General features: G+C 33.2%; 5 protein-coding genes across 15 annotated transcripts in view; 2 read left to right on the forward strand and 3 right to left on the reverse strand.

The window, feature by feature from the left end:
- Window positions 1-12,588, forward strand: part of C3g (C3G guanyl-nucleotide exchange factor) — a 93,029-nt gene extending 80,441 nt beyond the window's left edge. For 6 of the 10 annotated variants that reach the window (XM_083098824.1, XM_083098819.1, XM_083098820.1 and 3 more), the window contains 14 exons: window positions 236-460; window positions 858-1,040; window positions 1,133-1,440; window positions 2,192-2,308; window positions 2,877-3,184; window positions 3,283-3,499; window positions 3,858-3,881; window positions 4,825-5,020; window positions 5,144-5,408; window positions 5,500-5,743; window positions 6,079-6,253; window positions 6,334-6,978; window positions 7,052-7,183; window positions 7,252-12,588. In XM_083098824.1, coding sequence (XP_082954950.1) covers window positions 236-460; window positions 858-1,040; window positions 1,133-1,440; window positions 2,192-2,308; window positions 2,877-3,184; window positions 3,283-3,499; window positions 3,858-3,881; window positions 4,825-5,020; window positions 5,144-5,408; window positions 5,500-5,743; window positions 6,079-6,253; window positions 6,334-6,978; window positions 7,052-7,183; window positions 7,252-7,390 — 3,178 coding nt within the window. In that variant the 3' untranslated portion in view covers window positions 7,391-12,588. The remainder of the gene's footprint in view (window positions 1-235; window positions 461-857; window positions 1,041-1,132; window positions 1,441-2,191; window positions 2,309-2,876; window positions 3,185-3,282; window positions 3,500-3,857; window positions 3,882-4,824; window positions 5,021-5,143; window positions 5,409-5,499; window positions 5,744-6,078; window positions 6,254-6,333; window positions 6,979-7,051; window positions 7,184-7,251) is intronic. The other 4 variants (XM_083098821.1, XM_083098823.1, XM_083098822.1 and 1 more) reach the window with 4 other exon arrangements.
- Window positions 12,589-13,083: 495 nt separating this feature from the next.
- Nd-ashi (NADH:ubiquinone oxidoreductase subunit ASHI) lies at window positions 13,084-14,559 on the reverse strand. The gene is made up of 4 exons (XM_083098839.1): window positions 14,052-14,559; window positions 13,565-13,782; window positions 13,333-13,491; window positions 13,084-13,250 (listed from the first exon to the last, which is right to left on the reverse strand). The coding sequence occupies exons 1-4, from the start codon at window positions 14,143-14,145 to the stop codon at window positions 13,188-13,190; spliced, it is 534 nt and encodes a 177-aa protein (XP_082954965.1). The 5' UTR covers window positions 14,146-14,559; the 3' UTR covers window positions 13,084-13,187.
- A 14-nt stretch (window positions 14,560-14,573) lies between these two features.
- Window positions 14,574-26,039, forward strand: part of Brm (ATP-dependent helicase brm) — a 29,197-nt gene continuing 17,731 nt past the window's right edge. For both annotated transcript variants that reach the window (XM_083098816.1, XM_083098817.1), the window contains exons 1-2: window positions 14,574-14,767; window positions 15,235-15,554. In XM_083098816.1, the coding sequence (XP_082954942.1) occupies window positions 15,279-15,554 (276 nt within the window). In that variant the 5' untranslated portion in view covers window positions 14,574-14,767; window positions 15,235-15,278. The remainder of the gene's footprint in view (window positions 14,768-15,234; window positions 15,555-26,039) is intronic.
- On the reverse strand, window positions 15,729-18,795 carry LOC145971297 (inositol monophosphatase 2). Its single transcript, XM_083098836.1, is given in 7 exon segments — window positions 15,729-16,155; window positions 16,300-16,451; window positions 16,543-16,648; window positions 17,094-17,356; window positions 17,420-17,473; window positions 17,475-17,551; window positions 18,414-18,795. Coding segments are annotated over 7 exon segments (843 nt in total). The 5' UTR covers window positions 18,483-18,795; the 3' UTR covers window positions 15,729-16,033.
- On the reverse strand, window positions 19,310-22,306 carry LOC145971296 (uncharacterized). Its single transcript, XM_083098835.1, has 6 exons — window positions 21,984-22,306; window positions 21,023-21,156; window positions 20,674-20,930; window positions 20,096-20,201; window positions 19,842-20,002; window positions 19,310-19,560 (listed from the first exon to the last, which is right to left on the reverse strand). The coding sequence occupies exons 1-6, from the start codon at window positions 22,047-22,049 to the stop codon at window positions 19,439-19,441; spliced, it is 846 nt and encodes a 281-aa protein (XP_082954961.1). The 5' UTR covers window positions 22,050-22,306; the 3' UTR covers window positions 19,310-19,438.

A 26,039-nucleotide genomic window follows, 5' to 3' on the forward strand; every position in this document is an offset into this window, starting at 1 on the left:
TTCAGTCTTGCAATTTTTTTTATATCAGATAGATTCAGAATAAAATTAGAAAAATATTTAGAAATTCGATAAGCTTGTTTTATTGAAAGATTGTTCACCTATTGATATACATTTTGTAATGAACGTCATTGCAATTTTTTATGACAGAAAATAACATAATTTGGATTGAAATTAGCGAGATAGAATCAATTTATGTTTTTTATGCTGCTAATTCCATATTCTGTCATTGTTGCAGTTCCACCTTGGGATCTGCCACGAATCAGGTGTACCAAGCGTTAGCGCAATTGCTGAAACTCTGCGACGATGTATTGCTGCACGGTGATCAATCCTCCGCTCTAGACACCGAGAACGTGACGCACGTTATCGGGCTGGTTGAGGAGGCGGTGAAAAATTTAGTGGCTCTGGCGCACGAGAAGATTGCCAACAAGCAGAAACCGGCGTCTGTTGCGAGTAGTAATAGGTAATTTACAACAAGAAACGAATGGAATTTCAATACCAAATAATGGATGAAAAGAGAAAACAGTTTCTATGCTATCACCTCACCAAAATCAAGATATGAGGAGCAAATATTGGAAGCAGATGTAAATTATTATAAATGCATTAATATAAAGATAACGTAAAATAATTTCTAATTAATATCAATTTTTATAAATGATATATCAGAAAATTATATGATTGACAATCACAATAGTATTTGAGATATATGAAATATTTTGTTTAATATTATAGAGGATTAAAATGCAAACTATTAAAATGTAGAAATCAAAATATTAAGACTAGACTGGAAGAATTTTACTGGAGATAGTAGGAATTTTGAATAACTTAAAAAATAATTTATTAAAACTTAAACTTGTTAGAACTTCCGGATATGGATCGGAACTAACGCAAAGAAACTCTCTGCCGGATATACCTTTGACACCAAGAGAACGCCAAATCTTGGAGCAAACGGCAACGAGCAGTAGCTTGGTTCGCAGCTCGCATAGTTCCGAATCGATCTTGCGGGATTCTAGTCCACCACCGAAACCTCCGCTGCCCGACAGGTAATACTCGTTTTTTGTTATAAAAGAGGAGGATAATAAATCACCTGTCATTGTCGACGGTTGAACGTAGAACATTGCTCGATCCCTTGTAGAACAAATGTATGTTTGTCGGAGGAAAACAGCTCTTCCGGTACACCTCCTCCGTTGCCGCCAAAGAGAAGAACGAGGACTCAACAGCTTCTCGACGAATCAGAAGGTCTTTTGGCATCTAGTCTTGATAGAGTATCCCTTCGAAGTCGATCTCCAGAGGATTCGTCGTCTCTTCTCAGCGCGTCCGCCGGTAGTTTGGATTCGGCTCTGAATCACTCCCGAGACGAGGACGAGATTCGAGCCATAATGGGACCAAATGATGAATCTTTGAATGATAGTATGGACCTAAGTCTCATGGCTACTATTCAAGGTAACGTTCGTTTAAAAAATTTTATCTTATCCTTAATAAGATCCTCGTGTATTACTTAGGTATAATTTTTAATATTTTGTACCTGAACAAAATATAATGTATTATTATTTAACATAAAGAAACAATTCGCGAATACATGTGCAACACTATTCTTACTAATATAATATTATTTGTTTGATTGTAACGTTTCGTGATTGCGTCTTAATTTCATTACTGCGGATTGGTAGAATTGTAAATGCATTCCCACATGTATGAGACGAGTGCTTCATGGTCAACGCTTATTCAGCATATTAGTTTGGTGTTCTATTCGTGTCTCGATCTTTTCATCGAGTGAGTCTACAATCAAACGTCTGTCCGAGCCGTACAAATGTGTTTTTATATCGACGAACTTTAAGTGTACTTTATTAATATCGAAGGAAAGTTTGCGATAATTATGAATTCAGAATTTTCTCGTGCTTTATATACAATAGTTAATAATAAATGTATCAAGTACGTGAAGCTCAATATAAACTATGAAGGTATTTCAAGAGTTTTGTACAGTGTCGGATATATAGCATACCATTTCTTTTCATATACATAATCAATATATGCTATTTTCACGAGACAAGAACTATTATTATTAGTGAGAGTATATTCTGAAAATTTTTTATTGATATCATGTATATTTATCGTCAAATTGAGTTTATTTATCATTTATTTATCTATACTTAACATATAATGATATTTATTACACAATATTCTATTATTGTAGGCATGCAAGTGAATGGTACATCAAACTGTAATTGCTGGGACGGTTCTGAAACTAGCATACCAAGTACTATGTTGCTAGGTCAACAAACACCTCAGGAAATGCTTAGTCCATTCACTGGTATGTACTTTCTTCACTATACCAATTTATTAATGTCGAAAAAAGTTGTCAAAAAGTGACGAAATTATTTAATTAATTAATTACACATATATATTTCTCTCATAAAAAAATTGAAGAGCTCCATGTTTCATTATTTAATTATTTAGTTGCTTTAATTCTATTATTTAATATATAACTCAATATTTTCAAATATTTATAGAAATTGGAAAAGGAAAGAGATATATATCGAGATCTAAAATTATGCAAGAATTCTTGAAATAGTTAGTGGAACAAGTTGCGTGGGTGACATCGACCTTCCAGCCGTATGATTAAACAGTATTTTATAGATCTTCGCTCAAGCGAGATCGAGCAAAGCTTTTGCTCTTATTTCTTTCTTTCTCTCTTTCACTTCACGTTATCATAGATAAAATAATAATGTCACATAAGTCTAGTTTCGGTTGGAAAAATGTTAAAACACTTTTTCGTAAGCAAACATTGATAAGCATTGATTTGTGTATTATTCTTATCGGTTTTTCTCTTTATTTTATATCACCCTAAATAAGCTTGAGTTGTATTTATTTTGTTCTAGGTATAGAAGGAAAGATGGAGCGATTGTCTACGCAAACGCAGGAATCGGGCTTCGTTTCTATGCATTCTCAACGAAGTTCATCTCAAAGTTACACCACCGCGTCCAAGAGATCGTCGCAACAGAGCAGCATTAGTTATAATTCTCAATCATTTAGTGCACAGCAACAACAGTCGTTCTCCCAGACCAAATTATCCTCAGACAGTAATGGCTCTATTTTTACACAGAAGACGATGACCAGCTCCAAAAGTACTATTAACATGACCAACGTGTCTGGAAACGGGGACCCTTTATCGGAGAAATTGGTGAATGTATGTTGTTGCATCTTGTTTTGATTTACTTTTTTTCTCTCAAATATTCATACATTAAATGACGCACTTATCTTGATCTATATTTCTCATTCACATAGGAAATGGAATCAACGACAGCTACTACTACGTCTGATTCTAACGGAGCGCCTCCAGCATTGCCAGAGAAGCGATCCAAACGAAGAAAGGAACGGCAGCCGTCGCAGTACGACAATGTACCGGAGAACGAGCATTTATCTACATGTACTTTACACACCAGTAATGGAGATAGTCCAGATGCCAACAAACCACCTCCTCTGCCACTAAAAAAGCGGCATAGTAAGTAATCTTTTTAGCAAATTATTATTAATATTGCTGATGAGAGATGGAGGAAGCCAATAGAATTAATGTTGCCTAACAGCATTGATGTTGGTATTTTACCTCTTATTGTCTCAATTTTAAGATATATACATGAATTTTGAGAAATTATTTGCCGCATTAGCGAATATTCCTCGCAAGTACGATTTATAAAGCAATTATATTGTTTTTTATGTTTCATGTACGATATATATAATTTATCATGTCAATATGCACATAAATATTAAAGAAAATAGTAGCGTAAACATTTTCCACACAAATATTAATACATTTTTATAGTAGATTATAAAACTGACGCAATGTTTTGTATATCCCCCAGTGTTCCAATCAGTGGCATATTCCGGTAAGTGGGATCCTGCCCACATAATTCAACTACTTTCCCCCCTCAGCAAACACTTTTATACGCTAAGTTAATGTCGTATGTTTCACATATTTACATCAGATTTTAAATTTCAGGCTTCTTGCGGCATGTTTTATGATATTCCCTTTTCTTTTTATCGCAGATATTTTAGAATACGATCTTTTGTTTGACATTGAGCTTGAATTTTTATTAATAGCTGACAGCTTACTCGTGATTTATTTTCGCATCATAAATAATATTGCAAAGATATACATATCAAGTCATTTTTTCATGATGTTACGATGGAAAAAATTTTGCGGGTTTTCTGCAGTTTATTAACACAAATGAGTGAAAAGTAGATCAGAGCTTACGTGGGCTTGTAATCTTTTTCTAATTAATTTGACCTTTTTCGTTAATATAGAGTTGACTATGCTTCATTGGTTGTCAAGAGTTAAAACTCAGTTTTCATTCTTGTGTCGAGACAAACGGACTAAAAACGAAAGAATCGTTAGTGTGTGAAATTTTCTTAACTTATGTGATACTTTTAATGAAGCCAGTAATTACTACTTGCACTTGCTCCCATTCTACAATAGCTCAATAGTTGTCAAAGTGTAATATAGCGGTACAAGATGCTGTTTAAAAGATTCCATTCTTATTCCAGTGAGTTTGACTTTTAAAATTTTTTTTTCTTTTACACATGGCTTATCGAAATAACGAATACACAATAATATTCGCTTATGCATCAGTGTTCCCACACAATCCATATTTCCACAATCATACGCTTTAATATCTTATTACAGCATTTATCGCGCTTGCTACATTCATCGACTGTATTATATATGCCAAAAAATTCAGTTTTTGTTCAGAATAATTTATAATAACAAAGATTATTCTTTCAATTCTCTCACGAGATTTTAAAATTAATATACTTATATGTATATTTCAGTTATGGCTTACATGGAGATGTTTGGGAATTGCTCCCACAGTAATAACGATTTCATTTCGGGTCTCGGTACCCGTCATTCTGTAGCAGCTTACAATTCGATGCAAGCAGAATGGCAACAGCACGAGATGTCCCTCACCACAACTCAATCGTGTTCTTTCGTAACACATACTGTGACTGCTTTACACGATAGCTCAAGGTACTGTGATATCTAATTTATGTATTCTTGTTATGTATCTTTATTCACTTTTATTATACAGATATTTTTAGCAAATAATATACTAGAGAAGTAGAGTATGAAAAATTTATATTCTTTTTTTAGCCTTTCTATGACTACAACACCGAACTCGATAGAGGCAACAAATAATTCTAGTCTGCCCCCGGCATTACCACCAAAGAGATCTCGTTCCATTAAATCAAATGTTACACCTCCACCAATATCGCCAAAACCCACAATCAGTATGCAGAATATTCACAATTCGGATTCTCTTGTGACATCGACGCCTCTCAAGTCGGAAGAGCTAACATACGCACATGAAAAGAAAGACGTTACGCCTCCGACTCCTGTAAAATTGGTAAACATTAATGTAATAAATTTACGCTACTGCGTTATTATTACAGACGAATCATGATTAAGCTTCAATGAAGCATGCGCGTGATGAGATCGTTTTATTTTAGAATAACAATGTTATTATGGACACAGTATTATCATCATCTAGACCTGCTAGTAATGCTCTTTCTTCTATATCAGTCGATGAAAATACCCTCGAGTTAAGGGATATTGATCAAGATGATAGTATTTTAGATGAATTAGATATTAATAAATACTTAGTATTGAAAAAATCCGATGAAGAAGGTCCAGATATACGTGGTGGACATCCAGATGCTTTATTAATTCACGCAACGAAAGCAAATAAACACGGTATATATTTTTTAATTCATTAAATCTGTAAAATATATTTGGAATTAATATTTAAAAAATTAGAATAAAATATCTAAACATATTTATTATATTATATATATTATATATATATATATATATATATATATATCTTTATATTATATATATTATATATACATATTTTTATACGCTGCATAGATGAAAAAGAATCAGGTAATATTTTTAATTTTATAAATATTATATTAATAATTATATTATTATTATCGCGCAAATTGATAAATGAATATTGACGATAAGAATCATCAATGAAGATGAATGAATCGAATTTCGATAAAAACAATACACATCTTTTACAGACTTCTTATATCAAGAAGCATTTCTAACAACGTACAGAACCTTCATGCAGCCATTGGAACTGATTCGAAAATTACATAGACGTCATCAACGTTTCTCATGTTCCCCAGATGTCGTTAAACAAAGAGCTGCGCGTGAAGCATTTTCCTTATTAGTTAGAGTTGTCAGTGATTTAACGTAAGTATAGACTCTTATTTTACATTTTTACATTCTTATATTTCTGAATATAATATTTGATATTATTTTCTATTAAACAGAATATCTGATCTTGACGACGTTCTTCTGCAAACTCTGATGGAATTTGTACAGCAATTGGTTTGCAGCGGCGATCTTACAATGGCCAAAGCGTTGCGGGTTAAGATTTTAGAGAAGCATACTATCAAGCAATTACAAGCAACGCAACCGATTCTCTCATCTCTAAGCGTAACAACGAAACAGGCTTCTCTGTTGGACTTCAAAAGTGAACAGATTGCTGAACAAATGACGTTACTCGATGCCGACTTGTTTATGAAAATAGAAATCCCGGAAGTGCTGATCTGGGCGCAGGAACAGAATGAAGAAAGAAGTCCGAATCTCACAAGATTTACCGAACACTTCAATAAAATGTCATATTGGGCGCGATCTCGGATATTGGAGCACCGATTAGAAAATGAGGCGAAGGATAGAGAGAAATATGTCGTAAAGTTTATTAAAATTATGAAACACCTTAGGAAAATTAATAATTTTAATAGCTATCTCGCGTTATTATCTGCATTGGACAGTGCGCCTATTAGGAGACTCGAATGGCAGAAGCACATTACAGAAGGTCTGAAGGAATATTGCGCTCTCATCGATAGCTCTAGCAGCTTTCGAGCCTATAGGCAAGCTTTGGCAGAAACGCAGCCACCATGTATTCCTTATATGTAAGAGCGCAAGTTATGTTATCTCTCATATTTTTTTAATTATCAGAAATATATGTATATATTTTTGTTTCAGCGGACTTGTTTTGCAAGATCTTACGTTTGTGCATATTGGAAATAACGATTTATTACCAGATGGCACTATAAATTTCTCAAAAAGATGGCAACAATTTAATATTGTTGAAAATATGAAAAGATTTAAAAAAGGGTGAGCATTTTTGTTTTATCCCCATAAATATTCGATAAATTTTAATGTCTTAATCATGTGTTTTACAGTACGTATTCTTTCAAGAAACACGAACGCATCATAACATTTTTCAACAACTTCAGCGATTTCCTCTGTGAGGAGGCAATGTGGCAGATCTCCGAAAGCATCAAGCCACGTGGTGGCAAGAAAGCACAGCCGCAAAATTAGAATATACCTAACCCTTTCACTGCCTGCGTCTCGAAAGGCTGAAACGTGAGTGAATTAAAAGATTTATATTTATGCGTAGGTATATACTTTTTTTGCGGAAGGAAAAGAAATTCCCTGCTACAATGCTCTAAGAGCAGTGAAAGGGTTAGCGAGTCCATCCCATTTCAACACAGCCTCTGTGAGGTTGTATTTTATTATATTATTAAATCTTGTATGAAAATTTTAGTATACAAACACATCCGTAAACTCGATATTTAGCAGATTCAATATATAACGTAACACATTGTTTAACTCAAACTTATGTTTATAATCAATTGGAGATCGAAATGCCGAAACTCAGAAGAATTTCGAAACGTTAAATGAACCAATATCTATCCCAATACATTTTCAGTGTAATCTTTCCGTTTGCTACAATACATAATATATTCGCTATGAGGAGATATGCAACTTATACTTAACTACAACTATATGTAATAATGTTTATTGTAACATTAATTAATGAGAGAAACCCCGATCTTCAGCTCTGTTCTAGATACATTTAAAAGAAACTTATTTATTTGCCTTTTTGCTAGCAAACATTGTACATATATATATAAGTATAGTGTATACGTGTATGCGTTTTCTTTTTTAATTTATTTAGGTGTATGTAAACGTCCACACATTTGTAGCTTTATGTAGATAAGTGAATTTTCGAGCATCAACAGGACACTGTTGATTACACAAGGATGAACACCAATTACGTTGATTAATGTAGGGCCATTGTAGTCTCGTGTTAGCGCTCTGGTACGCGCGTATCGGGACACATGGTACGACTGAGCGCAACTGTTACATATACTATTGTATATGATGATAGAAAAAAAAACAGTTTTTTTTTTTGGCAACTTGTTGATAGATATTCGAGTTTCTCAGTTTTAAATCATATTATCATGATATCTGTCTAGCGCGTTTCGATAAATTAAATATAAAGTATGCAACAAAAAAAATTAAATACATCTTTATTTTTACAAAATGTTTAATACAACTTTACAGTTTAACTCGTTATAACATGGCATTGGTTTCAGGCAATTATTTCAATTAATTCGCGATCTCTCGAAAATTAAATGCACTAAACTGTTTTATAATACATTCTGTAAAACAAAGGAACCATCGGATTAATTTCGTTGCCATTAAAAGAGTGTACTGTGTCCTATTGTATTCCTTTTTAATATTTAATGTGACAACACAGCCTTTACTCTTAGATATAACAATGGAAGATGTTGCCATGTAATAATAGTGAATTAATTAATATAGCAGTTTGCGTGCCTCGTCTTAAAGAATGAATCAAGCGAATGGATCCGTCTATTAATCTTTTGTCAATTTATTATTTGGAAAAAGTTATGCTTCATTTGTATAATAGTTCCAAGTAGAAACGTATGAATTGCTGATTCTCAAATTGCACGATGTGCACACGCACGTGTGTAGTATCAATTTATAATATTAAGTAATACCTACAGCAACAGAAAAAGGCCTAAACAGATTTAGTTAAAAGTCGACAGTATCGTTCTAGTACAAATCACGGGTAATAATAAAAGTAATAATCCAGACGAATTGATTGCCAGGATAAAATATGTGAAATTTTAAAAAGTAGTTACAAAGCTGCCATATAATTATAAAAGTTAGTGTCTCAATAATTTGGATTCTAAATCAAAATAAACATCTGCTTTCGTATATCCACACAGACTTAGATAGAAAGGTGAAATAGATCTCTTCGAATAGATCTCTTCATCCTTGACATTAATTACACTCATTTGCAACTGTGTATGGGAAAAAAGGCAAATTCCTCATGAAAAACTAATGTGATATAATTGGCTAATGAATATGCAGCATAGCTGAAATTATGTATAAATAACATTACTTATTTGCGATATAAAGGTATTGTTTGTAGAATCTTTTTTGAGAAAGCGCAATTAGCCACGCACACAATAGTAGATAGATATGCAGCAGCAGTAGAGTACACAGTATTATACTTTGATAGATCGTAAATATTCGGTTAGTGTACCGTGTATGAATGAATGCGCGTGTCTTATGTTTTTGTCCACTCTAGCTAATATCAGCTGATTTACTTGATGTAGACATGTGCAAAGATCTATCGATGCTGTATATAATAAATTAATTGTACATATGATTTCACGTGAATTTACGTGCGTGTATCTATCATTATGTCGAAAATTGTGAATTGTACAGAATTGTATTGAGTTAGTAATTTTTAAGTCGATCAAATATCAAATATTGTGATGTCACGATAGGTTGTCACATGTAGCATGCATGCTGATATGATTCTTTTTATACTATTTAATTTTATAAATTAAATGACAAGCGATTATATATCAGTTATAACTTGTATTTCACCTACTTTTCTTTTTCTTTTATTTTTATATTACACGCACACATATACGTTATTTCTTGAGGCAGCTGTTATATATATTTTTACATATATAGGCTTTTTTATCGACATCCTTATCTTCCAATTTCGCGATATACAACTGTTTATATTTTGTACAATATTTTTGGAAATTCTGGTAATAGTTGAAAGCCTTCCTAAGACTATCGTACTTGCGTCGGGATTGTATCGCACATAATTTCTAAAAGCGCGCGAGAATTTTGTCAGACTATTGGCAGAATTTCCTCTTTATATATATACTATATATATATTATGAACGAATATATAAGCAAATAATTTTTAAGTACTATATTATACCAAAATATGAGTGAGATGATTCATTGAATGTGCAACGAAAAAATTAGACTCGACTTACCAATTAGCTAATTAAGTGCTGCTTTGCAAGTAGGAAATTGAGTCGCTAAGAAGACAAATACAATTGCCGCAATCGCTTTCTTCTTACACTCAATACTTGACTATAAAGTAGTATAGATATACTGATGTAATTGTAATATTCTTTTTGTTTTCTTTTCCTTTTTATCATTTTTGCTTATGAATGTCTTAGCTTTCAAAAGGACATTTTGTAATGAAAGTGGGAAGAACTCTAAAACAATTGCTGTTAATCTTCAAGTTACACCTGACACGCGTAATATCGTGTAATTTACTGCGTATACTCCAAGGCGAGGTTTATTTGCACATTTTTCTGAAGTGATAAGATCAATCGCGTATAGTATATTTATTATCCATTGTATATACACACCCGCATACAAACATGTTGTTAATCTAGTCTAACGATGGAACGAACTATGTTGTCAATACAATTTAAACATATACATATATTCCGACACTCGAAGTGTTTGAAGTTCTAAAAACAAACTTAGGTTTCGGAGATAGGCTTGTGTATCGAAATTATTTCGCCCCATCGCGCAAGGGCTTCCCCGTTCGGTCGAACGTGACCGAGACTCAATAAAGTAAAGAATCAAATAATTCTCGCCGAATAATGGATTAACGTTTCTTCTGCGTATACCGTCGAAAAACGAGAGATGAAACGCGCGAACTGACGCGACAGGATGTGGTGAAAAGTCGATTCCTAATAGAGGAGAAATATATATATTTCGCGTCAGTTTGTCGCAAACTTTATTCATAGCGAATACCGATAAGTACTAAGAAAAAAAAGTTATATAATCGCTATCGATGTGTTACCAATTCTTTGTCTCGAAAGATACATATAATGTAACTTGCACTATCTCTCTTTCACACACATAGATCTTACGGTAAGTATTAGAAAGTATCACACGTAAAAGAATAAACGCGTATCCGATGCTTTGTCGTGCGATTTATGTTACGTAAAAGTATTTATTCCTACAGCAACAAAGATGACATATCCACCTAGACACTACTTTAGGACAGTAAATTTATTAGAGAGAAAAAAAGAGAAAGAAAGGAAAAACGAATAAGAGAAATGTATTAAGAGATATCGTATATATTTAAATATATCTTTCTTTAATGATTTCAGAAATGTATATTGATTTAATTGTGCTGACTGTAATCGATTGAAGCAAAGAAATATTGTATATACAGTGTGGAAAAAAAAGATTGCAAATTGAAATATGTTTCAAGAGAAATAAGAATTATTAATCAATTACGTTGGAAGTTGATTTAATTAAAAATTAATGCTTTTTGAAGAATAAGTAATTTTTAAAAATATACATACAGAGAATTCAGATCTGAATTTTTATCTAATAGTCTGATGTTTGTAAAACTCTAGTCAATAATTAGCAATTTGATTTGGCATATGAAAACTGAAAACAAGAAAGAAAGTATTACAGAGAATAATATCGATATTTCTAACGCTCATATTTTGAATATAAGAAAATAAGCAATATTTCGCTGCATTTAATAAGAAATTTCTTCGGATTCATATCTCATTTATACATATATTTTGCGCAATTGCCATGCGACGAATATATAAAAGTGTAATCTTTGGAGTTTATTAATATATACATTAATATAATATACAATACACGATGCGACATTCATAAGATATGTGCGAGATCTAATTATAGCAGATTCTCTTAATTATTTTCAGCGATTGACAACACTACATCTCTATACTCGTGCAGTGTGATACGCGTATATCTCTGTCAAAGCAAATACAAAAATGTATTTTACTGTTAGTCATGAGAAAAAGCAAATACAGAAGGCAATAGAATACTATTTACAGAATATATGTATCTCTCATTCGTAGGAATCTTGTGAAACATTACGATGAAATATGTGTGAATCATTGGAAATAACGGAAGCAGACAATTGCTTATGCATATCAATCATTTGTAAGTACATGATATTACTAAGTGTGTTGTGTATTCGACGTCCTTCCTAAATACACTATAACGATAGTTGTGACAGGTTTTAACATAACGACACGTAAAAAAATACGTATACTCGTGCTCACGCGTTTAAATTGTACAATTTATTCCGTAAGCCTATCGTCCTCTCTACTTCTCGATCTATATATATTTTTAGTATGATCATATTACATTACATTACATACACACTGTAAAGTATGTCATGGTACAATTTATATGAAGATTTTTCCATGTCACAATCAATGTTCGCAATCACAATCTCTTGTATATGAGATACTTTTCTCCTTTTGTTTATATTATGCGAATACGTTGAAGAGATTTGTATGCATAAAAGTTTTGAAACAAATGTTATTGCTTTTTTTGTAATGAATGTATGAAGAAGTGAAATAAAAATGTGTTAGTCGATGGTACTTTCATAATTTTATAATCACAGCAAGCCATAGATCTCTACAGTTATTATATTATCTTCAGTAGAGAGAATATTAGATGCAACAATAATTATATATATTAATTGATTTTATATAACTATTCACATGTGTGATATCCAATGTGCAATATTTATACAGAAAAATTGAAGAAACAAGATGTTTTCAAAATATATTTTTTTATATGATTTAATTAAATATAAACTCTTCAATTTTTAATTTACAAATTCGAATTTATTACTCTTAAAAATATCAATAGTTTTGCTTATGCTATCAAAAGATTATCAAGACTTTATTGCATTAAAAAAATGTAATTAAATATTCTGGTAATTATAATATCTTCATTAAAAGAAAATACTGATAAAAATATTAAGAATCAATCTATATTATTGATAGAAAAACAAAGAAAAAACATGAAATATAATCAAAATTACAACGGAAAGTTGCAGGAATTGTTATAAAAAGGCACATAAAAAGGCATATGTTGTAATAAGATCTATTTATATATTACAATATACATATATAACGTCGGACGCTGTTATTTTTCATATTTTATTATATCTATTTCAGGCTAATCATATTATTTACGAATTTGATGGTTCAAATGTATAATGTACTTTACCTTTCTGCGGATATTGCTTTTCCATCTGAGAGATAGAAAGAGTTAAATAAAAATGATTGAATTGAAGAGTCATAAATGTCAAATATTGCGTAGATTGGAATGCTTACCATTGGCATAAATATAGGATATGACTCGCACAAATAACTAATTCCAAGGAGAGTAGTCATTGTTATAAGAAATACAGCTGATGCTACATATAGATCGATTCTGTACTTGTATCCATAACTAAAGCGATCTTCACCCATTATATTAAAGTAATGATGCACCTAGATGAAGGAAAGAGAAATATGTGTGCAATAATGAAACAACAGATTTTAGAAACTATTTGCGTATACTTACCGGTTCGTGATAATTCTTTTTATAGGTTGGTATATCATATGGATAATATGGATCTTTAGCAGCTGGTCCTATCAATGGCAGATCTGGATAATCACCGAGACTTTCTTCCTTGGGAGCAGGTTTATATTCCTTTGGATGGATATTATACTTCTCGGCAATTTTATCATGATTCTCTTTCTGATATTTTCTGGGTTGCCAGAGTGTATTCCACGGCACCGCTGATGACAGAATGACAATGGAAAACTTTCAATCAGGTTCACTATATAATCAGATATATCTTCCAATAATTTTTTCTCTTCACCTCGAGCCTATATACGCAAGTTTCTACGTTTGACACAATCATAATTTATATTTACAGTAACATATTTACTTATGTAATAACAGCATCTTAACCTCTCATCGATACTCTTAACGACATTGACGTCTTGAGGAAATATTAATATTACTTTACAATCAAAATAAATATACGAGTATATCGACCACTTACGTCTGTCGGAATAACATCTTGCCGTGCCGTAGATAAACGCTTTGTTCCTGAACAATTGACTCGACAATCCACAGAGTTTACTCATTGGAGCCATTTTTACCGCTTTGCGATGAAAGCAGGTGTCGTGATCGATCGAACGTCAAACGTCAACGCGCGATACGTCAAACTCGAAATACCAGGACCATAAAAACGTTCAGTGTAAAATATTACGTTGTCATAATCTTATTTACGACATCAGAGGTGACTCTCCGGTTATATCGACGATAGTCCGCGATTAGGGAACCCGATTAACCTCTCTTGATTCCCAACAAGCCACAACAAGCAACTTGTCAAGTCGTCACCTCCTCTCTCTCTCGCGAGGGAGATTCGTTACCTCGTTCATGTAAAATTTTATATTCGTATAATTAATTTTACACTCGGCTCGTGTAAAGAGCAGAGTTTTTTCCTCTCGCGAAAATTTTTCACGAGCAGCGCTCCACTCGAGGCAACTCGCATCGCGGAAGTGACGCGAGCGCCATATTCCCCGAGCGATCGGGTGACGAATCTCCGGTCCCCGGTGAAAAATGTGGAAAAATGGCCGATAGCGTGTATCTCTCGGAGTTGCTCGGCATCGTTTAGCTCCTGCGGCAAATCGCGATCGTTCCCGCGTCATCTCTGACAGCGCGTGTAATGGCACACGTGGGGGCGAATCCGGCGATAACGTCAACTTCGTAACGGTACGTATGTAAGGAGAGTCTCCGGAAAGAGAGAGCAGGAGGTGGTATCGGTGCTGGTGCAGCAGGAAATCCGCAATGGCTTTGTTGTCAGCTACTAGTTTCCCCCTCGATTCTACGATCCGCGAAAGATCCGACTCGTTGCCAAACATCTCGGGAGCTTCCTCTCTCTCCTACCCCTTCGAGTGATGATTTGAGTTATCGAGAGACTAGACTCTTATCGAATTTTCCCCCTCGTGGGAAGATCTCTTTCGGATATGCAATCGGCGAGCTAATTGCTTTCGATAAGAAAGTGGATAAATATACTAGTGATACAAGGAACGCGTCTTTCGAAGTTATTAATGTATGTTTGTTTCTCGCATTGAGGATAGGAATAGTCGGGGTTCCTCATATTTGTATAATTAAGTGTATCGGAGAAGAGCAAAGACATGCTATAGATCCTTGTATTAACGTTAATTTCAACCTTTCAGGTGATTCTCTCTTGGATAAACTGGAATCCTTCGAGCATAATAATATGGCGAGTCCTTCGCCCCAGTCGTCGCCTATGCCACCTCCACAAGCTCCTAGTCCTATGGGTCCTCCGCAGCAGGCACCCTCTCCATCTAATGCGCAAGGCAGTCCAATGGGACCGCCACAGCACCATCCTCACAGCCCAACGCAGGGTTATCAAGGTGGCCCACCGATGCAACAAGGAGGACCACCTATGTCGCAACCTCCACAACAACCTCCTCCTCAGCAACAGAATTATCCGCCTCATCCACAGCAAATGCCACCTAATATGGGTCCACAGGTATGATAGATTTATTGAGCTATGAAAGCTATGTGTTTTTTTTCTCGAAGTTACATTTGATTTTTTATGATATTGTCTACTTGGAACACTAGATACAAATTAGGAGGTGAAAAAAGAGAAATACTTCTGTTATGACAATAAGGTTTATACATGGAAAGTTAATCTATATGAATATAAACGACATATTTACTTTATTATCTTTTTAATAATAATTTGTTATTTTTGATGATGTAACATTTATCAATTTTAGCAAAATAATAAGTACATCAGATGATAAAAGTATAATAGATAAAAGATACTAAATATTTGTACATATCTTTCAGTTCTAGTATACAATATTTTGATTGTAAATACAAGTGGAGCTCTTTCTAGTCATATTACTAGTCATAATACTGTGTCTTTAAGTCTGCATACAAAAGCATATGCATAATTATATAACAAAAGTTATATAAAATATACATTGCATGTGTGATCTCTCTTCAATTTAAATTTTTATTAACTATCTCAGAATCAGTTTCTTTGAAAAGATCCACAAGTTGCTGTGCAATTTGTTGATTACAAGCTGCTATAACTCTTGGTGTCATTATATCTAATTCTCCCCCTATAAATATAATTTGTTATTTAATAAAGATTCTTATATGTTACATGATAAGATAAAATCTAACAAGTTTCACAATCAGAATGACTGAAAGGAATTAGCTTGCAGGATTCTCTCGTGTATGCAAAAGATGAAAGTAATATTCACCAGCAGTATCTATCACAACTCCACCTGCTTCTTCAATTATCAGCTTCCCGGCTGCAACATCCCAAGCATCTATACTCTCGATATGATACGCTTCCACAGCTCCCATTGCTACGTAGCACAATGTGAGCGCTGCTGTTCCTAGCGATCTTATCCTAAAGAAGGACAATTTGCTATTTAGTTTTCGAATTCACTAATATATAGATTTTTAATATTAAAATAATATCGTTTAAAAGTGTATTATACCCATGAGTGCCTTGTATCAAAGCATGCATTCTACTGTATATGCTGGTTAAATATTCAGGATTTTTCGCGATCCACGGTTCCATGGCCACTAATGATTGAGATACATCTGGAAAGAAATTAGATATCTTTTATTATACATCTTTATACATATGTTTGAGGTATCTTCTGTACCTCAAGTATAGAAAGTAATTATATTAGTAAAGGTAATTACATTTAGTAAAGGTAAAGTAATTATTTGGATGAGCACAGTAAACGGACGGTATCGTAATACATCTGACATTTGAAAAAGATTGCGTCAACTGAAGGACGCGACATTAACCGACATACAAACAACGTAGTCTACGATATTCGATGGATATTAGATAGACCTTCCACTGGACCGTAAAATTGTGTATTTCTTACACTTCTTTTCAGCAAGGATGCAACGTAATATACGCGATATACGCGAAAGAATCACGTATTCATTATCATATATTTCTTTTATTAGATGCTGAATTATATAAAAAGAAACATATGCGTGCTTCTGACATAAAAAGCATTCGGTAATTTACCTTTCACGTCTGACGTTTTTATAGGTTTCCCATTGAGAAAAGCGCCGCAATGTTTTCTCGCGGAGAAGAATTGCCTCATGAGAGGATTATATATTATCCCAATCTCGGCCTCTTTGTTCACCCACAGCGCTAAAGAGATGCACGTTTGCGGGAAACGATGAACAAAATTGGTAGTACCGTCTATCGGATCTATTATCCACGTAGGATCATTGGTCAGTTGCGGTAAGCGACCTTCTTTCGCTGCTGTTTCTTCAGCAATAAATCTGAAAGATTAAATCTCGTTATAGCCATTTCCATTAACTTTCCTATTAGTCACAATGACTTACTTGTGCGATGGGAATCGCGCGGACAATTGTTTTATCAATTTGTCCTCTATCTTGATCGTATTCTGTGACAAGATCCCAATCGATTCCCTTACTTTTGACGTTCTTCTTAGTGTCGATGCCATCTTCTATTATCTATGAAAAGTTAGATGATCTTCTATGATATACATTTCGTTTGAATTCTTAGTATTTTTCAAATGTATTTTTTATAAGTATCATTTTTTATTCATATTTTATTCAGTATATGGCAATAAGAGAGATATTAATTTTATTTATATAAAATGATTCTTTTTTCGAAAATTGTAGAGAGCTCTTTTAATGATAGATATTTCGATCAAGTTGGACTATTTACTTAACTAAAAGAAAATCGTGTAAAAGAAAATCGTTATTGTAGTTTTTTAGTTTCTTACAGAATACGATATATCTTTATTATTGTATATGACTCAAATTAAAATTCTGTTGAAATAAATTCCATTTAAAATTAGTTCAAGAATATTTTGTTGTTCATTTGGATTTCTGAAATTTAATTCTATCTTTTATAATTGCATATAACACAATTGATAATATTATTAATGACATTTTCATTAAGGAGAAATAAAAGTTGATCATTAAAAGAATTCTCACAAATTTTGATTGTCAGAATAATATATAAATCTAACAAATTTATTAAACACAATATGTAATTGATATATAAATTAATTCAGCGCGCTATAATGATTTTATTTCAATTAAAGTCTGATTAATATTTATTAGGCAAATATTTTTTTTAAACGTAGAATTTCAAGTAAACTTAAATTTTTTTAACTGCGTAAATGCAATCCGACAGTGCATATATAAGAAAAAAAATTGTTTGAAAATTTGCGTTTAAAAAATTCATCAAGCAAGTATTAACTAGACTGAATAAAATCCATTATCTCGCACTCATGATCTATCTTTAAGTAATCTCGCTGTCACGTAACGTTCTTGCCATTTACATTTTCTTTGCTTAATAACGCACCTTTCCTGCGTACAAGACCAATTCTTCGGCAACTTTGTAACACTCGTCCAAATCGTTTACCTCGCACATGTTTCTCACAATAACGTTTCTACCTCGCCAGTGAACAAACTGGTCGCTCAGCCCGGTTCGCGGTGTCAGAGTGATAGACTGATAGACGCTCAAGGACGCCCGCACCTCGAGAGACTCTGACTGTTAACGGTACCGGATCGAATGAGCGTCGAACGCAGAAACGACCGAAATTTATCTCAGTCGATGATCGCGAAAGGTTCGCACACAGGCCGGTGATATGACGTCAAAGAGCTAGATGGTACACCGTTGTTAAATATCGATTACGCACGACTATCGAAGCGAGTCTCCGGGATTTTTATCAAGCTTCCACGTATGACATTTCGTAAACCTCGCGGTTTTTACACCTTCCTATGCATCCTCCGATTCTATAATTAGATGACAGGTCCCGGGGCATGGAATTTTCCTGCGCGGATCGCTTTAAATTCTCATTTGGACATGATTTGTGGTCGTTCTCGATAACAGGAAGAGAAAAAAGAACGAATCGTAAAATCATCTCATCAATGTGTCTTTAATTGCGGGCATAATATTTGCACGCAAAATATTTCATATGCTTGGCATAATTTCTTATCTTTTATTGATTATTACGGTTGAGATAAATATGCGGGTTGTTTACATAAAAAACGTAATTGAGGAAATCAATCATTTTAATCTCAATTTAATTTGCTCTACTACTATGCAAATTTGCATTATATAATTTTAATTTTACGCTATCAGGACAATCTCTATAAGATGCCAACTTGACTCCGATAATGAGCTATAAGTCGAACAAGCATTATCTGAAGGTGAAGATATCTCTCTCTCTCTCTCTCTCTTTTGGGAGGATAAAATCTCTTTAATTTTCGTTTTATTTATAATGTAACATAAAGTTTACGCGTATTACGGTCACACAGTTCGATTACAGGACAGAGAATCAATTTTTTCATTCTGTAAACGAATATATTTAGAAACTATTGACATTATTCTTTCGCCCTCATGTCCACCCGTTGATCGGCCTCTCGGATGATCTTCACGATATCGCGTGCGATTTTATCGTTGCATGCGGCTACCGCTCGTGGCTTCATGATGTCGATTGGTTCGCCTGAAATAAGAGAGAAAAAACGAAGGAAGTGTATCACGGTCATTGAAGCGGAATGAAAGGCGAAGTAGGCGATAATTATGCACCGTGTGATTGGAACAATCTTACGAATAAAAATAAAAGTGTACATGAAACATTCACATGCACTACAATTACATTTTTTCCAATTGTGGATGTATTAATAACGGAATTTTAAATTTTTTTAGTTTTTTCCCTTCTTCGTAAAGTGTCTTAATTTTGCAAAAATGCGAAAGATGATATGATTTACAACTTTCTATCGCAACCTGTTATGCGGTCCACGACGACGCCTCCCGCTTCTGAAATGATGAGCGACGCCGCGGCTATGTCCCACGTCGAAATGCCGGGGCCCTCGATGTAATAGGCTTCTACGATCCCCAGCGCGATGTAACACAATGTTAACGCCGCCACGCCGAGAGTACGAATGCTTCAAGGTGAAATAAATAGTGCGAGAAAGCGCGAAACGGATTATGAGATACGTGTGAGAGAGTATATACCATTTTGTACTATCGAAGCTTACCCCTGAGCCGCTTTAATGATGTCTTGAAGCCTCTCCACCGTCTTCTCTCGTAGGTTATCTATCTTTATGAAGCCAGCTTCCATGCATACCAGAGCTTTCGACAAGTCTGGAAAAAAACAGTCTTAATTACCGGCATTGATATTGTAGAATTAGAGTAACTAATATTCATATAGCGCTTTCTAATTTTATCCTTGACATCAAATTTGTCAAGTTACAAGTCGCATATTCTCTGAATCACTGCTGCCGCATACTTGATATATTGCGACACAGTCATTAGCGAGTATTGATCTACCGGTATCTGTCATCGTGAAGCTTGAAGATAAAGTCATATTCTTTTTTTTAAATTTTTTTTAATTTTTTAGTCACATTGAAGGACGTTTATCGTCCCATTTTCACACTATTAATTCAATTCCGCAAAATTGTCTTTTGTCTTGTAAAATCACGTTTCTCAGACGTGAGAAGATACTAATTGAAAGATCTCTTATATTGCGAAAGATGATATCGTGTACTGTCTTGCACATTCCTTCTCTGCCATTCGCCTTTGCATTTCTCGTCAAATTAAATTGAGAATTCGTTACCTTGAACTTTGGACACGTGAATCGGTTTCCCGTTCAAGAAAGCGCCTCGTCCTTTCCTAGCCGTGAACATTTCCTCGAGAATAGGATTGTACACGATACCGAGGACCACCTCCTTCTTGATGGCTAATCCGATAACCACACACGTGAGCGGGAATTTGTGGACGAAATTGGTGGTACCATCGATGGGATCTATGATCCACGTAGGGACATCGGTCAGTTCCGGTAGCTCTTTGCCGGTAGACTCCTCTGCGATGAATCTGATAAACGAGAGATAAACGTCATTGATTTTTATTTTCTTTTTACATTATTATTTTTGCATCTCGAATGATGCTATTTCGAAAAACTTTACTTGTGGCCAGGGAATGCTTGTTTAAGTTTGCCGATGATAACATTCTCTATCTTGCGATCGTACTCGGTGACGAGATCCCAATTACCCAATTTTTGGTCGACTTGCTTGAGGCTGTTGATGGAATCCCGAAGAATCTTAATCAGACATTTCATATTTCTTAGAATTGACGGATTATAACAGATCGTTAAAAAAATAATGAACGCTATATGTAAATGAAAGAGATTACAAAGGATAACATAAGCAGGCAATCGTGATATAAAACAATCGATTACATCCGTAAGATAAATGCGCTACGACACGTTTTAAATAGCGTGTATATTTTACATACTATTTGTGTCATGAGTTCCGATTTTCCTGATTTCTCAAATATCGAAAGATTATTCGCAACAACAGAATTATTGACCATTATAAGGATATTATTAGGATATTATATATTATATATTCTTCGAATTTAACACCAACTACTCGCGTTGATTAGACTCTCTTCTTCTGTGATGTAAAACAGAAGTTTACAACTTTTTTTATTTAGTTCTCATTTTGAATAATAAAAGTAACACTTTGTTATAGCACTTGATATGCTTCAACATAAATTGATTTTAACAATTCAATTACATATATATTATTCTATTTAAATCTTACACATGAGTCACACGATGGGAAATTATTATAATCGACTTCAGGAAAATTTCATTAATGTGGATGATGAAAAATTATAAATGTGTGCGCTTCGTGGCATGTAAAACATTCTCTGAAACATCTACGAGGAAAAAATTTCGTGTCGTATATTAACTTTCTGTTCACGTTATCTTCAGACACAGTACACAATCACGGAAGCGCGTGTCGAGCAATTTTTTCGAATGTCGCAAATAATCTAACAATGTGAATCTCGACCTGGAATTTATGCTTCACTTTACTGAGAGTTCTCGTTCGAGATGAGATCGATGGCATCGATGACACTTACTTGGGCAGCCTCGCGCGCCAATTTGATGGCGGTTTCATAATACACGTCCTCGGCGTATCGCGCCATTTTCTCCTCGTGCAACCTGGTGAACGCGAGCGTCGCGCGTTTCGACCTCGCCGGGAAAAGGCGCCAGCGAGTACTGTGTCTCTCGCACCGGTACCTCGTATTTTTCACTCGATCGAGCAGGTGTCGATATAGGAGGACGACGATCGTGCTGTCGAACCGAGGGTCTTTTCGCTCCTCCCTTCCAGAAATGCATGTTGAATTTTTTTGTTCCTAATTGTCGCTGCTTATCAACGAGATAGCATGCACCTGATGAAATCTCTGGAAAGTAAACTCGACTAATTTACCTTACTTGATGTCCTTGATTGCAACGCGATTGTATATGCAATTATTCCTTGTATATAATTAATTTTCTCTCGCGATTGCGATTGCGGGCTAAAACATGAAGATGAAATATTACTGACGTGTCGTGAGGTATTTACAATTCCCTTGTCTATTTTACGAGATAACAATACAATTCCGTTCTCCGAGATAGACCTTGATTCTATATTCCCGTCTATGCTTAATTGTACGCACCTGTCACTCTCTACGACGCGACTATTTTACAAAATAAGATACGTAACTTTTTTTTTCGTTGGTTTATTTCTCACACTGTATATGATCTGTGTGATTGCAAGTTTTTAATCACGTTCTAAATCGTCGACTAACAATCTCAGGAAATATTTTAAAAATAGCTGTTGTATATATGTGTACGGGCGTGATTAGTTGCCTCAGGCATGAGAATAAGCGATATGAAAATCATAATTAGATATGTAAATTTTGCGCATTAACGATAAAAATCACACGTATATTTTTGCGTGTTTTCTTATTTTATGTTATATTATCCTATTGTATATTATGTTTATTTTTTATCTGGGCAGGATTAAATTTTAATATTAATAAAAATTAACAAAATGGCATATGATGTGTTAAAGATAATTCGATGCTATGATAAGGAATCTTCGTCTTGACCTTAATAACGCATGATAGTTATATAATTTCCGCAATATTTTTGCATGCAACTTTTCTACGCGTCTGTATTTGATTATATTATTTCATTCTTAAAATATTCCTCATGAATTACGAAAAACACAGATTTTGCTCAAATTTATATTCTACAAGATATATTTGTTATTATACATTTTGTGCTTACGTATTTATTCAATTAATATTTGGTTTTGAAATTAAAACGGCACCTGTATATTTTCAGAAAACTTATTGGAAAATTTGAGAGAGGAATCGCGAGCAACTCGCTCTGCAATTATATTACTTTTCTTATGTATCTTTCCTATTAATATACAGCGTCGATTAATATTTTTTTATCCATATTTTTTTATTAAAGTTGATTACCTTATGATTTTAATTATTTTTTAGTGGTTCTCGATTACAAAATACTTATGTTCGTTACTTATTAAATTATCCTATCTGCTTCTCTATCTGTAACTTACGCTGATTACGTAAATATTTAATATTCTTTGATCAACGATTGTTTATTAATAAAAAAAAATAATAAAAAAATAGTAATTATCGATAAATATATAGTTATTTTAACGACTATATTTAAAATTATTATTACTACGCACACAAGATTATTATTATCAATATTAAATTAGTAATAACTGTATGAAATAGAAATTTCAATTATAATTTCTTTTATTATAGATTTATAGTTGACCTTTTTTTTCAGTATATGTTTCCATCTATTCTTGTAACCTCATTCTTTTGCAAATAATATTTTTCATTCTCTCTCTATAGATATTGATTAAAATATTTTATTCCTTATTATTTTATTTCTTATCGAATTTGCATAATATATTCAAATCAAGCTTGTATCAGAAAAACTCTGCCGCACAAATATTGCTCCCTTTTTTCCAACAACTTTTTATTTTGGTGCATCGTACAGTATATATACAATTTTTTGTGTATTCGTATAGTATCGCGATTTATAAAAAAATGCAAACAATGCAATCGAGCATTAAATGGCAATTGATTTAAAAGATTAATTATACGAATCGAAGATGCATTGAATCCATATACATATTATAAAGAAGAATTAGTAAAACAATTTGTTACATCCGTGAAGCAATCATGAATATTTATCATGTGTAATAACAAGATTGTTGACAAGAATCTTCTCATGCTAATTAATCTTTTTATCTTATCTGCTAATAATAGTATCTTATAAAATTGCGTGGAAAAGTCCTCAACCAATTACTTTAATGTTTTAATATCGTGATGTGTTACACGTGTTAATTAATGTAAAATTAAAAAGTATCACTTTCTATCTCCCCCTGTTTTGTAAATCGTAAGAACTGCATCATTAAATTGATGTAAATGCAAATTACAGAAATACAGTAAAGTTGCGTGCGCGTATAAATGTGTACATCATTATTATGATTTTCTTCTTTTTTTATTTGTTTCGTGTAATACAATAATTATTCAAGATTACTCTAATTTATATCTCTAATCTTCAAGTTAATAATTTTCTTTATACATTCACGGTATATACAGGGTGACCCATTTTAACTTAGGCAGCCAAATAACTCGAAAAATAAGCAAGATAGAGAAAAATGTTTTAGACAAAAGTTGTATGGTTTCGAGGGGGCCATAAGATGGTATCATTGGTTTGACCTTGAAGAGTCATTTGAAGGTCACGTGAAGGTCACTTCAATTTTTTTAAATGGAACATCCTATATATTTTTGTACATTCTTGTAGCTCATCTCGAGAGCTTTTCAAAACACTATAATTAAGTACATTTTCGTTAAGTACTTTTTGAGTTATGAGGCTTGAAATAATTTCTTAATTTTACATAAACCGTAAAATATCTTGTAAAATATTCATTTTTCGATTACCTTACCTTAATAGTTTTATGTACAAAATAATGAGAGGAATCAATTGGTGTAAAGAAAACACATAGTTGTTTCGAAGAAAAAATATGTAATTTGCAATTAACAATTCCATATTTTTTCTTAAAAACAACTATGTGTTTTCTTTACACCAATTGATTCCTCTCATTATTTTGTACATAAAAGTATTAAGGTAAGATAATCGAAAAATGAATATTTTACAAGATATTTTACGGTTTATGTAAAATTAAGAAATTATTTCAAGCATCATAACTCAAAAAGTACTTAACGGAAAGGTACTTAATTATAGTGTTTTGGAAAGCTCTCGAAATAAGCTACAAGAATGTACAAAAATATATAGGGTATTCCATTTAAAAAAATTGAAGTGACCTTCACGTGACCTTCAAATGACTCTTCAAGGTCAAACCAATGATACCATCTTATGGCCCCCTCGAAACCATACAACTTTTGTCTAAAACATTTTTCTCTATCTTGCTTATTTTTCGAGTTATTTGGCTGCCTAAGTTAAAATGGGTCACCCTGTATATGTGTATGTGATTAAAAAATAATCTTTCTTAATTCAATATTGCATTTTATACATTATAAAGGATATAATTTGTGAATTAATACAATGATATTTACATATTGCAACATCATTACGTTTACTAAACTACTAAATTATTTAAATTATGTAGATAAAAGAAATTATGCAAAAAGAATTTCTGAATTTTAATATTTATGAAATATTATATCGACAAAACAGAATTATATATATCGAGGAAGAAGTACTAGTTGATAAAAATATATATTAAATAATACCAAAATAAAAATATATTTTTCGAAATATATTTGCAGACGCGCGATATATTTTTGAGAGAGGGATAAATTTATCATTGTTATAAGGTATATTTAACAATGACGAGAGAGAGAGAGAGAGAGAGAGAGAGAGAGAGAGAGAGAGAGAGAGAGAGAGAGAGATGTCCTAATCGAGGAGAAAACTAGAAAAAAAATTCATTGCGCAATATGGCAACGACATAATACATCTTTACGTTAACGCAATCAGATTGATATCATATGTGTTGGAAATGCGTCATAAGGATTTTTCGTAGAAAACTTCTTTAACTGGTTTTTATAAGTAATTTCCTCGTATTACGTGATAAATCGCGT

This window comes from Camponotus vicinus, unplaced genomic scaffold (genome assembly GCF_025532165.1).
Source record: "Camponotus vicinus isolate PSW18456_S1 unplaced genomic scaffold, iyCamVici1.0 SCAF_4, whole genome shotgun sequence".
Taxonomy (NCBI): domain Eukaryota; kingdom Metazoa; phylum Arthropoda; class Insecta; order Hymenoptera; family Formicidae; genus Camponotus; species Camponotus vicinus.

Coding starts and splice junctions, on each gene's coding strand:
- Nd-ashi (XM_083098839.1), bottom strand. CDS start 14,145: ATGGCTCCAATGAGTAAACTCTGTGGATTGTCGAGTCAATTGTTCAGG. Junction 13,783..14,051: donor AAGATGTTATTCCGACAGAC/GTAAGTGGTCGA, acceptor TTCTGTCATCAG/CGGTGCCGTGGAATACACTC. Junction 13,251..13,332: donor ATCCTATATTTATGCCAATG/GTAAGCATTCCA, acceptor TCTATCTCTCAG/ATGGAAAAGCAATATCCGCA.
- LOC145971296 (XM_083098835.1), bottom strand. CDS start 22,049: ATGGCGCGATACGCCGAGGACGTGTATTATGAAACCGCCATCAAATTG. Junction 20,931..21,022: donor CAAGCATTCCCTGGCCACAA/GTAAAGTTTTTC, acceptor CTCGTTTATCAG/ATTCATCGCAGAGGAGTCTA. Junction 20,202..20,673: donor TCACGTGTCCAAAGTTCAAG/GTAACGAATTCT, acceptor GTTTTTTTCCAG/ACTTGTCGAAAGCTCTGGTA.